This window comes from Marmota monax, unplaced genomic scaffold (assembly GCF_021218885.2).
Source record: "Marmota monax isolate L192 unplaced genomic scaffold, Marmota_monax_Labrador192_F-V1.1 WCK01_AAM20220418_F8-fsc00029, whole genome shotgun sequence".
Taxonomy (NCBI): Eukaryota; Metazoa; Chordata; class Mammalia; order Rodentia; family Sciuridae; genus Marmota; species Marmota monax.
This window is the reverse complement of record NW_026693024.1, coordinates 1,505,940-1,521,035: the sequence shown is the minus strand read 5'-3', so window position 1 is coordinate 1,521,035 and position 15,096 is coordinate 1,505,940. Positions and strand designations below refer to the sequence as shown.

Below are 15,096 nucleotides of genomic sequence, written 5' to 3'. Positions count from 1 at the left end.
TGTCAATAGAACAAATGTTTCCCAGGTTCAGAAAGAGCAAATATCTTTGCACTAATCTTTCTCTGTGGGAAGTTAAATCTTGACACAGAGTCTGTGTGACTGCAAACAACACAGCTCCTCCAAGACTTTGCCATCCCTGAGAAATTGCAGAACTGCCTGGGGACTATAGCTCACTTGCAAGAAAGAAACAAAATCTAGCTTCTGAACTCTCAATGCTCAAGGGGACAGATGGAGATAAGGGAGATCCTTTTATTAGTTTCCCCCAGAGGGCTTATTTAATCTAAATTCTTAAGGGCAGGGCAGAAGGCCTGGGTGAAGAACCATGGAAATCAGGTCTACGTCTGTGAACCTGATTCACAACTGTCATGTGTTGACTGAGCTCTCCACTCCTCTTCCAAAAAGATATATGTTGGAGTCTATAAAGGTTCATCCTGGTTGTCAAACTGACTAGATTTTGAGAGATGCCTAGAAGATTGGTCAAGCACACTTCCGTGTGTATCTTGAAGGTGGCATGTGGGTCAGTGAGCTGAGTGGGCGGCACCATCCAATAGCCTGGGGGCCCAGAAGGAATAAAAAGTGAAAGAAGGTGGAGCCCACAGGTGTACACACTGGACTCTTTGAGTGGGTGGGATTTTTGTTGTGGTTGTTTGTTTTCGCTGCTGCCATTGACCATGGACATTGGACTCTAATCTTTGGATGTAGACTCATACCTGCCAATACCCAGGGGCCTTCCAGACCTTCAGCCATAGACTGGGGCTGCATCATTGGTGCCTCTTGTTCTGAAGCTCCAGCTTCTTGGACTGAACAGCTCTGGTTTCCCCATTTCTCCAACCTGCAGAAGGTTGTGGTGGGACTCTCAAGCCTCTGAGTCCCCTCTATAGTTATATACACATTCTATTGGTTCTGTCTGGCTGGAGAACTCTATCAGAGTCCTAACTACCAGTGATCCTATTTGGAGGGATGGTCTTTACAGAGGAAATCAAGGTAAAATGAAGTCTTTAAAATGGGCCCCCATCCAATATGACTGGTGTCCTCATAAAAAGGGGAAAATTGGACAGACAGACAGACACATATAAGAGAAAGAGATACAAAGCCATGGGGAGAATATGGCTGTCTGCACTCCAGGGAGAGAGGACTGGAACAGATTACTCCCTCACAGCCCTTGAAGAAACCACCCCTGCCAACACAGTGAGTTAGGGATATGGCCTTCAGAACATTTGAAACAATAGATTTTTATTGCTTAAGTCACCCAATCTGTCATACTTTGGTGTACTTTGATGCAGCAGCCCTAGCATACTAATTCAGTAACCTCATACCCTTTCTGCACCTCGATCTGTTCATCTGCCTACACTGCTAATGGAAGCCTTTCCCTTGTCTCTGTAGGACTTCATTGGGACTCCATTCATTTATACACAGAGGGAGAAGATCCAATCCCCTGCAGCTTTACCCTCCCAGCTTCTATGCTTATAGAAAAACTGAGGACGAGAACAGTATCAGGATCACCTATATGAGGCCAGAAAGGAACAGCTCTGTAGCACTGTTGATCACCCACTGATTTAAAGTTGATATTAGTACCCCTGTTGCCCAGCTTAGGAAACCGAAGCACAAACAGCGTAAGTCACAACATTATTGGTAGGACTAAGATTTCCATAACGTCATCAGGTCTGCCTGTCTCTGATGGCCCAGCTAACTCCTTTGTGAGCAGGACTGCTTTTTGGAAGAGACCTATGGGGCTGAGAGTGGGTGGATCATCTGCTCAATACCCTCTATGAGACAATTTTTTTTTTTAGCATATATACTTTCTTTAGGAGCTATTTCCCAGGGAACAACAAAGGCGGGGGTTTACCTATAGTGGCCTATTCGTGGGGTTCCCTAACTTTGCAGGCCAGCACCTCCACCAGAGAAGATTGATGCTGGAGCATGTATGTTGTTGGTCAAGTACGTTGCTGGTAAAGACCATTGTTGATTGAGAGTAACATCCAGACTAGAAATCCCTGCCTCATCACCTGCCTGGTTCCATTTGGAATTTGGACCTGTTTGGAAAGAATAGGCCATCCAAAGTAAAAGGGGTAACCAAGCCTTATTCTTATCATTGCTGGGGACTCCTCATGTTCAGAGGCTGAGTCTGAGCCCCTAGACTGTGCAGTAGCCATGCCTTGGCTTCCTGAGAGAGCCCTGTGCCCTACTTGCATCCTGGGAAACTTGGCACTTTGCTCAGATTCTAGATGGTGGCCTTATTCATAGCCAGCAAAATAATTTTAACTTCGGGAAACAAAAGCAAAATTTAATTTAAAAGAGGCAGTGTTTTCTGCTTTGTGGATCAGAGTAGGAGGAAAGTCCTGCTATTAGAAAAAAAGGAAACCTCAGACAATAAGGACTAAACCCTGGTGGTGGGTTTGGAGATTCAAAAAGATGGCAGGCATGATAAATGTCAGCCTTTGTGACTTGGAGCTAGAACGACAAGTGAATAGGATTGTGTGTGATTGTTGGTGCCTGTGTCTGTGCATCTATGTGAGTGTGTCTCTGTGTGTGAATGTGTGTGTGTGTGTTTGCGCTTTTTGTGTCTATCTTGTGGTGTCTGTATGTGATTGTGTATGTTTGTGTGTGTATCTGAGTGTGCATATGTTTACATGTGTCTCTGTGTGTGTGCCTGTGTGTTTTTGTATTTATGTGTGTTTGCCTGTATTTCTGTTTCTCTGCTTGCATGTGTGTGAGTATGTATGCTTGTGTGTCCATGTATGTGTGTCTACATGTGTATGTCTCTGTGTGTGTCTTTGTCATACGTGGCCTAGAGCACCCTGCTTTTTTGGTTTTGTTCTCTCTTAGGCACTAGGGCAAGCTCCTCTGTGGCACTTCCTACTGGACTACTATGCCTTAGAGCACAGGGGAGTGGACTTTATAGTCTTTATACTCTTTAGTGTCTCTACAGTCATGGTCACCATGCCAACGAGCATATTGTCAGCTGCCCTTCTGAGAGCCCATGGGAAGATGAGCCCAAATCTCTGGGCCTATTGTCCAAATGTCCTATGTCTTGCCTACAAGGTGGTATGCTTCATGACATTGAGTCCACAGAGCCTCACCAAGGTGACCTTGACCTCCCTGCTTCTCCTTTCTTGACTCATCTCTTAGGAAAGAGCCTGAGTACCTGATTAATGTAGTTACACCTGGTGACCTGCCTGGCTGGGCCTCCCTTTTCTGTAGAGTTTGCAAAACTAATACAAAAACTGGGTCTGAGGGTCTGTTGAACAGCTGCACACTTGACCTTTGGGGCAGATGGCTCTAAAGCAGCCATTCTCAACCTCAGCTCATCACCTGGAGACCCTCAAGCCCACCCAGAGATTCTGATGTCATGGCTTGGAGTGGAGGCTGGGTTTCTGGTTGTCAGAGCTGAGCAGGAGACATAAGGTGAACCAGGTGCATGGGTCCAATTTTGGTCAGGAGAACCCATGGGATTATGAACTAACACACCTGAGACTACATTTCCTCATCTGTAAACTGCCATCCTCCAAGAATCTCTGAAAACCATCAACAAGATACTGCCCATCCCAGGGAGCATTTAAAGGACAAAGGGCCAGTCCCTACCCCTGACAAGTTGACCTAATAGGACAGATGGGATCTAGAGCAGCCATAGCCACAGTTGTCTTTTCCAAACTTCTGGGTTGCTCAGCACTCACTCAGGCTGCTAACCAGTTGTGCAGACAAACTCACCATCCAGTAACTGCTGGCCCCAGAAGTGAGCTTCTGGTGGGTGACTTAATGGTTTTGAAATCTCTATTCAGACAAAAAATCTGGGCCTGGGTACCTTGTGTTTCACCCTGCTAGAGCAATTCTGTTCTGATAGCAAGTCTGTTCCCTTTCCTCCTTCTTGAAGATTGGAAGATGTGGGCTGGGGATGTAGCTCAGTGGTGGAGGCAAGTGTAAGGTCCTGGGTTCCATTCCCAACACTACAAAAAAAAGGAAGGCAGACCATTATGGGGTCCTATGGCTCAGCCCATCAATTCACATGGTCTACTGATGATTCCTGGGTGCTCAGGGCCAGGTGGAATTGCTTAGGGTGGTGAAGTGGGGGATGGCATGGCATCCCAATGATCACTGAGAGAGCAAGAAGGCAGGTCTTCCTCTCCCTGTGCTCTGAGGCTGGACTTGACCCAATTAAAAGCAGCTTGTAAAGAGCTGGGGATATAGCTCAGTGGTAGAGTGCACGCCTAGCATGACCGTAGGTTCAATACACAGCAGGGAGAAAAATAAGTTTGGATTTTGGATGGGGGGAGGTACTCTGTCAGTTCTGGGAGGTGGTGCCCTGCCACCCTGCAGACTCACTGCCCCATCTGTAGATGAGGCTCCCTGGGTGAGAGGCAGCAGCTCTAGGTGACCGGGTAAAGAGTGGGATGGGGCCCTGCTGGAGGGAAAGCTGTGCAGGGCACCAGCTTCCTGCTGCTCCTCAGAACTCTTCTCTGTTCTCTCATGAATACATTTATGCCAAGAGGGCTGGCAGTTCAGCCATGGGATGGGCAGGGTTCTGCATCACACACACAAGCCTCAGGAAATGGAGAGCTGAATATTTATCATTTGGATTGCTGTGGCCTCGGGGCACTCTGAACTCCAAAAGAACTTCCAGGACTTTCATTTTTACCCCAATGATCTTGACGTTTGTGTGCCTGGCCCTCCCAGTGTCTACATTTGTGATATTTTCCCTTGCTAAGATAGTGTTTCAGAGAGGCAGGTTTGGTAAGATACATTTCCTCTCTGATAAAATACATTAAAATATATTTCCATTCTAAATAAGTTGGTGCCTGTTTTGAATTAATCACCATGATGCACAGTAATTAGCTATACATGAGTCTGCAAAGAGAGTTTTTCTTTCGGGCGGGAGCTTGCTAATTCTGTTTAATGTCGTACGGTGGCCTGTTCTGATTGCCTGAAGATTTTCTCCAGAAATCAGACTTCTACATTCTCACAGTGGGTTTTTAGATTCCTCTCTAGATCTCTGTCTTCTCTTTCCCTCCTCTTCCCCTCCCTTGCTCTCTCTGTTTCTTCCTCCCCCTTTTTCTTTTTTCTCTCTCTTCCTTCCTGCCTCCCCTCTCCTACCGTCAGGATCCTGCCTGGCCCACTTGTAACTAGCATCACTATCGCTGTACTCTGAGATCACAGCCCCTTTTCTTTCCCTTCTCTGTTCCACCCTCAAAAGGTTTTACAACCAATAGGAGAATTTCTTTTCCTGAGCCACCTCCTGTTTGGAGAATTCTGACATTGCTGCTGTGTGTGAGTACTGAGACTTATTGCTCTTCTGACCAGGAAGACTTTAATGACTCCTCCTGACTCCCCTGTGCAAAATCTTTTGGAATAAAACAAGCATGCTGTGGCTTTGAATAAAAATGGGGAGATTCTATTTTGTGGTGCAGGGTTCAAAGTTAGGACTAGTGTTTTCCCAGGGGCCAGTAATTAATGACAGAGGCATGTGGGTAGGCAAATTAAAAAACAAAACAAAACAAAACAACTCTCCATTTTAGATCTGTGCTTAACTAATGGGCTAGACTTAACACCCTCCATTGGAACCTGTAAATATCTGTCAAACTGTCTTTCTAGAGCTATGGTTCTCAAAGTGTAGTCCCTGGACCAGTATCATCTGCATTACTTGTGATTTTTTTTTTTTCAGTGCTAGTGAAGTAATACCAATTCTTGAAACCTGCCCCAGACCCACTGAAAGAGCAAATGTGTGTGGGCTCTCCAGGCAACGAAGATTCACACTCAAGTTTGAGAACAACTACTTCTGAGTGCAGACCACCTCTGCCATTATGTCTGCAATGTCAAATGTAAAGTTCTCCTATATAACACTGGGAAATGCATGAAAGGAACTGAAATCAGAACACATTGGCTGAACCCATAACAACCATGACTTAATGCAGATCTGCAAATAGAATTGAGATCCCTATGCTTTAATTTTGATCTGGATGTCACTTAAAGACCTGAGTGTTAAAGGTTTGGTCCTCTGCCCTTGGTGTTATTAGGAGGTGAAGAGTCTTTAGTAGCTGGGGCATAGTGGGAGGTCTTCAGGTCAGTGGGGGTTGCCCTTAAAGGGGATGGTGGAATCCCAATCTTCTTCCCTTTCTAACTCTCTGGTCATGAAGTGAGCAATTTGTTCTACCACCCCCATGCACTTCTGCCAGGATGCTCTGCCTTACTGCTGTCCTGAATGGAATGAGGCCTATTGATCATGTTTGGCTAAAACCTCCAAAATTTTGAGCCAAAACATACTTTTCCTCCTTATGAGTTGATTATCTTAGGTATTAATTATGATGATGAAAAGCAGCTAACTGACCCCACATCATAAGGATAGGGCCTTTTCCTTAACTAAAAATAAATAAAAACAATTCTTTCACAAAATAGTCAAATGTCTTTTTATAAATCATTTTATTATGTCAATGAATAGAAAACTAAGTGTTCAAAATACATTTGATAATTGAGGGATAGGCTGGGGATATAGCTCAGTGGTAGAGCATTTGCTTAGTATGTAAGAGGCCCTAGGTCCAATCCTCAGCACCAAAACAAACAAACAAACAAACAAAACCCAGCGACATTTACCCCCAGTTAAGTTAGTTCATTTATTTTCACTTCTAAAAGCAATGAAGTGCTTCTTTGAGAACTTACTACGAATGCTGGAGCAACATTTAAGACTAAGCAATGCATGCTTCTCGAAGAAAGGGGGGAGAATCAGAGAGAAGAAAAAGAAAAGAACTAGATATTAACTTGTCTTTGAAGGAGGGGCAGTTAGGAGAAAAGCAATTTTGACTCGAAGAGAAACGAACAATAACCTTAGCTAGGGAGAAATCTAGAAACGTACCAAGATGGCTAGTCAGGATTCTAGCACCTACTAAATATGGTCAGGACTGTCCATGAATCTCCATCACGTTTCAGGATGACATTAATCGAATCTCCATCAGGTTTCAGGAACACATTAGAAAGAGTAAAACAGAAAACACCAAAAAAGTATTCCCTAAAACCGTAAAGTATAATTCCTCAAAGTGAGATATTCTAAATGTTTGTCATCAATACACCACGATATGGGTCATTTTGTAAAGTTGCTGGAGTTCTTTACAGGACCGGCGATCCCCATGCGTGGGTCTCCTTGCACCACCAGGGGGCGCGCTGGCCCTCCCAATGCGGTCAGTCAGACAGACGCGGAGTTTTTGTCTTTGAGGTCCTGTCATTCTCTGTATAAACAAGTTACGTTCAAGTGTTTAGGATATAAATTACGACCATGCCGGCTGCCTCGGAAGGAATGTAAACACAGCACTGTGGTCGGAGCAAACTCTGAAACTGACTTCATAATTTATAGCAGGCCCCCGAGTAGCTCAGTGTAAAAGAAAAGACAAAAAAAAAAAAAAAAGAAAAAGAAAAAGAAAGGGGGCAAGGGTGTGTGTGTGTGTGTGTGTGTGTGTGTGTGTGTGTGTGTGTCCCTATTTAACTACAAATATAATAGACAAAATAAAATGTTTAAATCACAGCTTAATTTTTGTAAAATAGAGGAAGGAAGATTAGGAAGATGACTTTTAAAAATAAGACGTTTTACTCAGGAGACAGTCCCTGGACTGAAATTCACTTGGAACACCAAAATCCCCAACATATAAGAGTTCTCCAGAGTGGTACTAAGTGCCTAGTAATGGATTAGCAGGAAGACCTTTCAGGGGCTCAGAAACAAAGGTGAGTATCCCACTCAGTAAAAGCAAAAAAAAAAAAAAAAAAACAACAACAACAACAACAAAACCAAAGATCCAGATCTGAGTTGAACAGAAAAACCACCACAGTGTGATTATGGCTGAACATTTCTCTGTTCCTGCTCAGAGAGTGAAGGAAAGGTCAGACAGAGAGGATGGTCTGGGGAAGAAATAAGGCCTTCTATTAGTTGTCTGTTTTTGTTTGTTTGTTTGTTTCTTTCTTTTTAATCCAGAGCTTTACCAGCTCTTTGTGTTGTGTTCATGATTGGGAAGCCCAACAAGAGAAGGAAAAAAAGGGGTTAAAGGAACCCCTGAGCGAAACCTCTGTTAAAACTGGGTGTCAGCTTTAAACTCCCAGATGCTTGGGGTTTCCTTCACTAACCCTCAGCAGCCTTCCCCAAGAACCCTTCAGTACTGTCACCAGCCATAATAAAACTGCAACCTGCCAAGGAGACGCAGGTCCCGTCCTTTGGGCACCTTACCCTCACTGGGCTGGTAAGCCCCAATCACACAGGTGCTAGATGACGGCTTACCACTCTGCCCCGACATCTTCCCCCACCACCTTGACCTGGTGAGGAGGAGGAAAGAACAAAGAACAGAAATCTTTTGGGGCACAGGAAAGAAAACAAAAGGGACACAGAGCTTGTTTCCTCAAATCAGACTGTCCGCCTTTCTTTATCTTTCCTGGTTTTCATTTAAGTTCCTTTCACCTTCTGTTTTTTGTTTAGCCAGAAAAAAAAAGTGAGGGTGAAGTAGAGAAAGAAATAACAGAAAGCATTCCCTCTTTTTTCTCCTGAGAAGACCCATAGTCACAACCTGGCCTGTGTTACTCAAGGCACAGACCCCACACCACATCAATTATACAATGTGGGGGTGGGCAGGGTAGAGTTGCAATGCTGGATGGGGGTTGTGGGGTGGGGGAGAACCTGGCCACTGATGCATCCATAGCAGGGTGCCTGTAGAGGAAACAGATCCCTAAAACAACTACTTGTTATATACATTTTATTGAAAAAAAATTTTACATCAAAATATTTTTTGGCAAACTGTAAAAGTATACATAAGTGCAAATATATCCTCCTTTTAAAATACAAGCAAAGTGTGAGTATACGAGAAGATCATAAAAATATCTTTAAAATATGGTGGTAGAAAACAACCTTGTAAAAATGTTGTATTGTCACAATACTGAGAACCATTTTCTTAAAATAGATGTGGTTGGTTCTAAATCATTTCTTCTTAATGTTCTTTGGCACCTGTATACAAACCTAGTGTTTGGGGGGGGAAACAGAATTCTCCTAACTAGCTAGGCAACAAGATGAGGCTTTCTTGAAATCTTGTGCTTAGCACTGCCTTTTTGAAAAGCACACAAGTTTTCATAGACCAAGAAAAAACACACACATACACGCAACTTGTCTGCTTTTTTTCAGACCCTGATTACTGAAGGCAATGGCCATCCCAGAGTTTTAAGTTTATGTTTTACATGTGGTAATTTGTTACCATCCCTTAGTTCATGCTCTCCCTCATCTGGTGCATTATCTTGCCAAGGTTTTCTCTCTTCCAATGGTAGGCAAAAAATCAGCATACGAGGCTTTCCTGGGCATTCAGGCTAAGTGACAGAGTGCTACTTACTGCTATCCGCGTGCACATTGTGTGAGTCCTTCGAAGTTCCTATCTGCCCCTTAGGGGAAGATGAAAAGAGAAGAGAGAGGGCCTTCATGTGGCCTTTGTCCATTCACATGACACAGGGCTTAATATCCTGACACACGCTCTGGTGGTGATGGTGATAATAAGACCCACTTGCCGAAGGATGGAAAGAAGAAATGCCATTGAAATTGAGGACGAAATCTTTTCTGTCACACACTGGAGTTGAGTGATGCTGGTAACGAGGCAGTCCCACTGAAAGAAGTAAGAGAGAGGGGGGCTCATTTCAGACACAAAGTCACCCAACTGATGACGGGGTGCATTGTTTTTAAAATTTCAATTTACCGCATCTTAATTTTGACTCAGGGTACAGAACTGTTGGTGTGTACTTTTGGTGCATTGCTGATGCAAGAGGGGTAGATAAAACCCAGCTCTGAAAAATCACTGTTTCAAACTATCTGTCCTTAGTCCTTAGATGCCTCTGGAATCATGTTTTGGTGTGGTCTGAGGCAAGAGCAAGATCTCTTGTATTCCTGAATTCCCATATCACTCTGAGGCTGGGGGTCAGAGCTGTGGTCTGAGTCGGGTGAGCGCAGGCTGAGACCACAACATCCAGGCCCTGAATCCTGGGTGCAATGCGGGACCAAGCGCCCTCCCCCAGAACCATCACTGCCCTCTTCCCCTCTCGCTTTGAGCTTTATTTTCCAATTGATTGGCCTGGTAAGAGTAGTGAGCAGCACAGGGATGGTTCCCTGTGCCAAAGGGGGATGACAAAAAATAATTCCATTGCAAGAGAAAGGGACAGGAAAAGTAAGTGCAGCTCTCTTCTGTCCACAAGCGGCTTCAGTCACAATAGTCTTAAGACTTCATGTAGAGAAGCCAGGACTTTGGGGACAGAGAAATGCTCCTCAGGGAAGGCATATAGCAGCACAAGGAGATTTTGAGGGAGCCTCATGCTAGTAGAGGATGGTGAAGGCCTATACCTTGCTCCCCAAGGACTGCTTCTCCGCCCAGGGCCTGAGCCTGGCGCTTCTCAGCACCGACCCGCCGCCCACTTTTGCTTTTGCTTTCTCGGCGCCTCTTGGCGGCCCGACCCCGGAGCGCAATCGGTCAAAGGTGTCCGGCAAGCTCTGGGTCCCAGCATCTCCTGCCTCCGCCTCTTTTTGGTGCCAGGCTGGGTAAGGCTCATTTGCTTGGTTCATTTGTGGTCACCCTGGTGGTGTGGGCAGCATAAACCACACATTCATGCCGGGGGCGGGATTCAGTTTTTCAGTAGAAGAAAAACCCCCGTACCCGGGACCAATGAGGGTTAGGCCCTGTTCGCGTCACCCCAGGCTCCTGCGGAGAGACCAGGCTGCTCAATGGCCGGCGACTCGGTCCTGGCGGTCGTCTGCGTGCTAGCTGCTAACAAAAACTGCGCTGCTTTATTAAAGCAACCGCTGACCTACGCGTCCCGGACCCGTGCGGTTTGCCCTGCACACAGGTGCGTTCGCTCAGCACGCTAATGCCAGTTCCTGGACCACGAAAGAGCAGGCTCCTGCAGGGCAGAGAGCAAGAGCTCATGCCTCCAAACAGTCTTCACTTTAATGTGCTGCGCGGGATGACAAAAATCCGAGATACTACTATCTCGGGGCTGAATGAGAGCGCGAGGCCACTCGGGCCCCTGCGGGCCTCGCTGTCCGAGGTCTCTCAACACACCGGCCACGGTCATGGGATCGGAAAATTGGACAGCATGGAAAGCGTGGGTGAGCTGGGGGCGGGAGGGTCGTGCTGTGTGCGTGTGTATGTGGGCACACTCGCTGAACTGTGGTGGACGTCCTCAACCCTGTCCGGCCTCCCGGCCTTCAGTCTCAGTGGGTTCCAAACCAGGCCCAGTTAGAGCCGGGCGCACCCAGTCTGCTCCTTCCTCGCAAGCCCGATTGGGAGAAGCCAACAAGACGGGGAAGACAGCAAGAGGAGGAAGGAGGATGCTATGGTCTCCTGTGCACACTGGGCTCAAACCAAAGGTCCCCGGGCCTCAGAGTGATACAGGAAGGCCTGAGCTATTGAGGGCCTCCAGAGCGTTCCCAGACAGAGAGTTCCCAGGAAGGTCAGCCCCGGGAGGTGATGGGCTGGAGCCCGGACGCCGGCCTGCTTGCTTTCGGAAGTTTTTGTCTTCTCCTAGAATCGTGCTTGCAGACCCCGGGATTTTTAGGGGCTTGCCTGTGGGCCTGGCTTGAGGGATGGGACAAGGTCGGCCTCACGTAAAGATCTGGAGCCCCTTTCCTGCCTGTTTTGTTTGTTTGTTTCTTCCTCTGTTACCGTTTCCTGGCACTAGGAAGCCTTGGAGTCTGGGTTCAAGTTGAGTAGGGACTTCGAGAAGACCAGGTGGCTTTGGGGGCTGGGAGAAGAGCAGGCAGGCAAGCAAGGGTGCCAGTGGGCTCCAGCCTACTGTGGGAAAGAGATTGACAGCCGGCGCGGGGGTGCTGAATAAGAGGGGTGTCTGTATTGGTTACTTGTTGAAATTCCCATAAAATTGAACAAGGCTCTGCTCTCAGTGGGTTAAGTCAGGCTAAAATCCTCTCTGGTGTGGTCCTGCCGAGACTGTCTTTGTTTAGTTAACCTCTGAGACCCGCATTTAAAAGGCCTATTTGGGAAATTTCTCTGTTCAGGGAACCAACATCTTTTGCCCATTTCTGGGCTTCCTTTCTCCCCTGATGTCCTTGTTGCACACGACATCATGAACATATAAAGTATGCATTATTCTGTGAACGATTTTCTAATCAGGGAGGGAGGTAATGTGAGGCAGAACACCTTTGGGCCCAGCCTTTGACAGGCAGACTTCGGATTTTAATCTGCAGCCCAGTCCTCCTTAGGGGTTAATAAGGGTTTATTTTTCAGATAAAGCTGGCCAAATATTCAAATTCTCTCTACCCCCCCAATCTCTCCTCCCACCTTTCACTGCTTTCCACAAGTCAATAAATTTTCATAATCTGTAACCCATACAATTTAAATCAGCCACACTACAAGTAGCCTCCAGGCACATTTCTCAGGGGATTTACAGCAGAGTTCTCAGGTTCTGCTGCCTGGGGACATTCATGTGTCACCAACCGAGGTCCATACTGCATGTGGGACTCCTCAACAGCCAGTGCCCCCTCCACTGACAATGTTCCTCCAGTGAAAGACCCTGGGACCCCATTCTGCTTTTCCCTCTGCCTTCCCTGTCCCCTCCTCTCAACACTCGCTGAGTTAAGAAATCCTCCCCCCCCCCCAACACACATACACTCCAAGATACAGAACTGACATTTACTTTTTGACAAAGGCACAGAAAAATGAACTTTAAAAAAAAAGGACAAGAAGAACTAGAACCAAACACAACTCCTTGGTCAAGGTCCCCCAAAGGCCACATGCTTTCTCTCAAAACTAAATCAGGCCTGAATCAGGAAATCCAAAGCCCATATAGAGCCATCCATGAGGCCAGAAAGGCAGGCGACTTTGCACCATCATCCTAGAAGCTAGAAGCTGGGCAATTCTGGAGGCCCTGCTCCTGGCTATGGGCACCTGGGAGAGCAGTGAGACCCAGATCTCCGGCATCCCCACAAGAATAAGGCTCCAGCTTTCCCCAGCATCCGCTCCCCCACATGCCCTCAGACCCGAAGCTTTGTTGTCCCAGAGGGAGTGGCAGTAGCCGCTGGCTGGACCTAGAGGCATAGATGTAGGCCCGCAGAGGACCACTCTGGTCGCGATGCGTTACCTGAGAGGTCCTCGCGGGCATTCTGGTGCAAGTAGCTCTGCTCCAGCGAGTAGGAGGACATGCTGGAGTGCAGGCCTGCAGAGGCCGCGGGGTTGCTGCTTGGCGTCAGGGCGGGCGGCTGCTTGAGGTAAGGCGAGGCGCCGGGCGAGCTCCAGTGCGCCGCTGGACTCGTGTAGGGCGAGTGGCACTCGATGGCGCTCGCCATGGCTGGGGATGAAGGCACTGGGCTGCTGCTGCTGTCCGGCCCATAGTCCCCGCCGCCGCCGCCACCACCACCGCCGGCTGCACCGACGCCTCCGGGACCCGGGGGCACGGGGCAGCTGGCCATGTAGGTGGAGCCCGGGTTGGGCGACATGTGTGGGACGTGGTGGTGGTGGTGGTGGTGCGGATGCGCGTGGCCGGGGGCTCCTGCGCCGGCATCATAGCCTGCGGGCATCATGTCGAGGCCACCGTAGCCGCCCTGGCCGTGGCAGCCAAGAGGCGCCGACGGGGGCGCCTGGAAGTCGAAGCCCTGGGGCAGCAGCGAGGCCCCAAAGCCCAAGCCGCTCACCACGCGATGGTACATGGGCTTGAGCGCCTGGCACTTCCGCCTGAATCCGCGCGGCCGGCGGCGGAAAGAGCCCTCCTCGAACATAAACTCGCTGGCCGGATCGATAGTCCAGTAGTGGCCCTTGCCGGGCCGTCCGAGGCCCTTGGGCAGCTTGATGAAGCACTCGTTGAGAGAGAGGTTGTGGCGCACCGAGTTCTTCCAGCCCTGGTAGGCGCCGCGGAAGAAGGGGAAGCGCGCCTGCAGGAACTGGTAGATCTCGCTGAGCGTCAGGCGCTTGCTGGGGGAGCTCTGGATGGCCATGACGATGAGCGCGATGTAAGAGTACGGCGGCTTCTCGGGACGCCGTAGCCCCGAGTTCGCCTTCTTGGTGCCCCCGCTCCCCGCGCCCGAGCCGCTGCCGCCAGCCGAGCTCTTGCAGGCGGCCGAGGGAGCGCTGGCCGAGTTGGAGGAGGACGAGGCACAGGAGGTGGAGGACGACGACGACGAGGACGAGGTGGTCTCCAGGGCGGCGGCGGCGGCGGGGGGCGGCGGGCTCATCAAGGCGGCCTGGAGCGCGCCGGGGGCCGGGCTGCACGCGCGGCGGAGCGGGGCTGGCGGCGGGCGCGGCGGGGGCGGCGGCGGCCCGCCCTCGGTAGTCATCTGGGACCCGGGAGCGAGGCCCGGCCTGGGGGGCGGGCCCCGGGCCGGGAGCGGAGGCGCAAGAACGGGGTCGGCCCAGAAGCCGGGCGAGCGCCCTAGCCCGCCGCCCGGGCTGCAGCCGTGGTCACTCCGGGCCAGCGCTTCGGCGTCGCCTCCCTCAGCTCTTCTGGGGCTTCTGGCGGCGGCGGCGGCGGCGGGCTGGAGGCAACGCCCGGCGCATCCCTTTTCGAGGCTCGGGCCCCCGCCTTGCGCAACCTCCTCCCAGGCCGCGGAGCCGAAGCGGCCGGACGCCGGGAGGCAGCGCCCGTGAGCTACGACCGCGGCGGGGACCCCGGGGACGAACCCGACGTCTCCCTTCAGGAGCGCTTCTCCCTCTGTCTCTCGGACTTCCTCCCTCCCGCGCCCTCCCCGCGGCCGTCCTCCCTCCCTCCCTCGCTCCCTCCCTCCACCCCTACCCCGCCCTGCCCCCTTCTCGCTCCGGGCCGCTGCGGGGAGGGCGCGCTCCGGGCGTTGCGCTCACTCCTCCCCCCTCCCAACCTGGAGGCCCGCTCCCTCTCTTATCTCCTTTTTAGCTCTCCTGGGTCCCCCTCTCTCTTTTAGTTGTTCTCTGGTCCTCTTTCTCTTTTCCCACCCACCCTCTTTCAAATGGAGGGATAACTGAACAACTCACGTTTTGCTAGGAGGACGACGCCCCCTCCCCCACAAGACTACCTATGACTTCACGAAAAACGTTCCCTTTGCCCCTTCCAGCAGTCCCTACTTCCCCTCCCAGAAACCAGCTGCCCCCCTGGGAGTGGACCCACCCCTCCTTCCCTCCCCCT

General features: G+C 49.7%; 1 protein-coding gene across 1 annotated transcript; it reads right to left on the bottom strand.

Moving 5' to 3' along the window:
* Window positions 1-6,392: 6,392 nt before the first annotated feature.
* On the bottom strand, window positions 6,393-14,644 carry Foxf2 (forkhead box F2). Its single transcript, XM_046453520.2, has 2 exons — window positions 13,087-14,644; window positions 6,393-9,608 (listed from the first exon to the last, which is right to left on the bottom strand). The coding sequence occupies exons 1-2, from the start codon at window positions 14,273-14,275 to the stop codon at window positions 9,445-9,447; spliced, it is 1,353 nt and encodes a 450-aa protein (XP_046309476.1). The 5' UTR covers window positions 14,276-14,644; the 3' UTR covers window positions 6,393-9,444.
* Between the last annotated feature and the right edge of the window lie 452 nt (window positions 14,645-15,096).

Bases quoted from the DNA above. Each gene is read 5' to 3' on its own strand.
- Foxf2 (XM_046453520.2), bottom strand. From the start codon at position 14,275: ATGACTACCGAGGGCGGGCCGCCGCCGCCCCCGCCGCGCCCGCCGCCA. The intron at 9,609-13,086 runs GTAACGCATCGC...TACTTCTTTCAG, and splicing joins TGCCCGCGAGGACCTCTCAG to TGGGACTGCCTCGTTACCAG.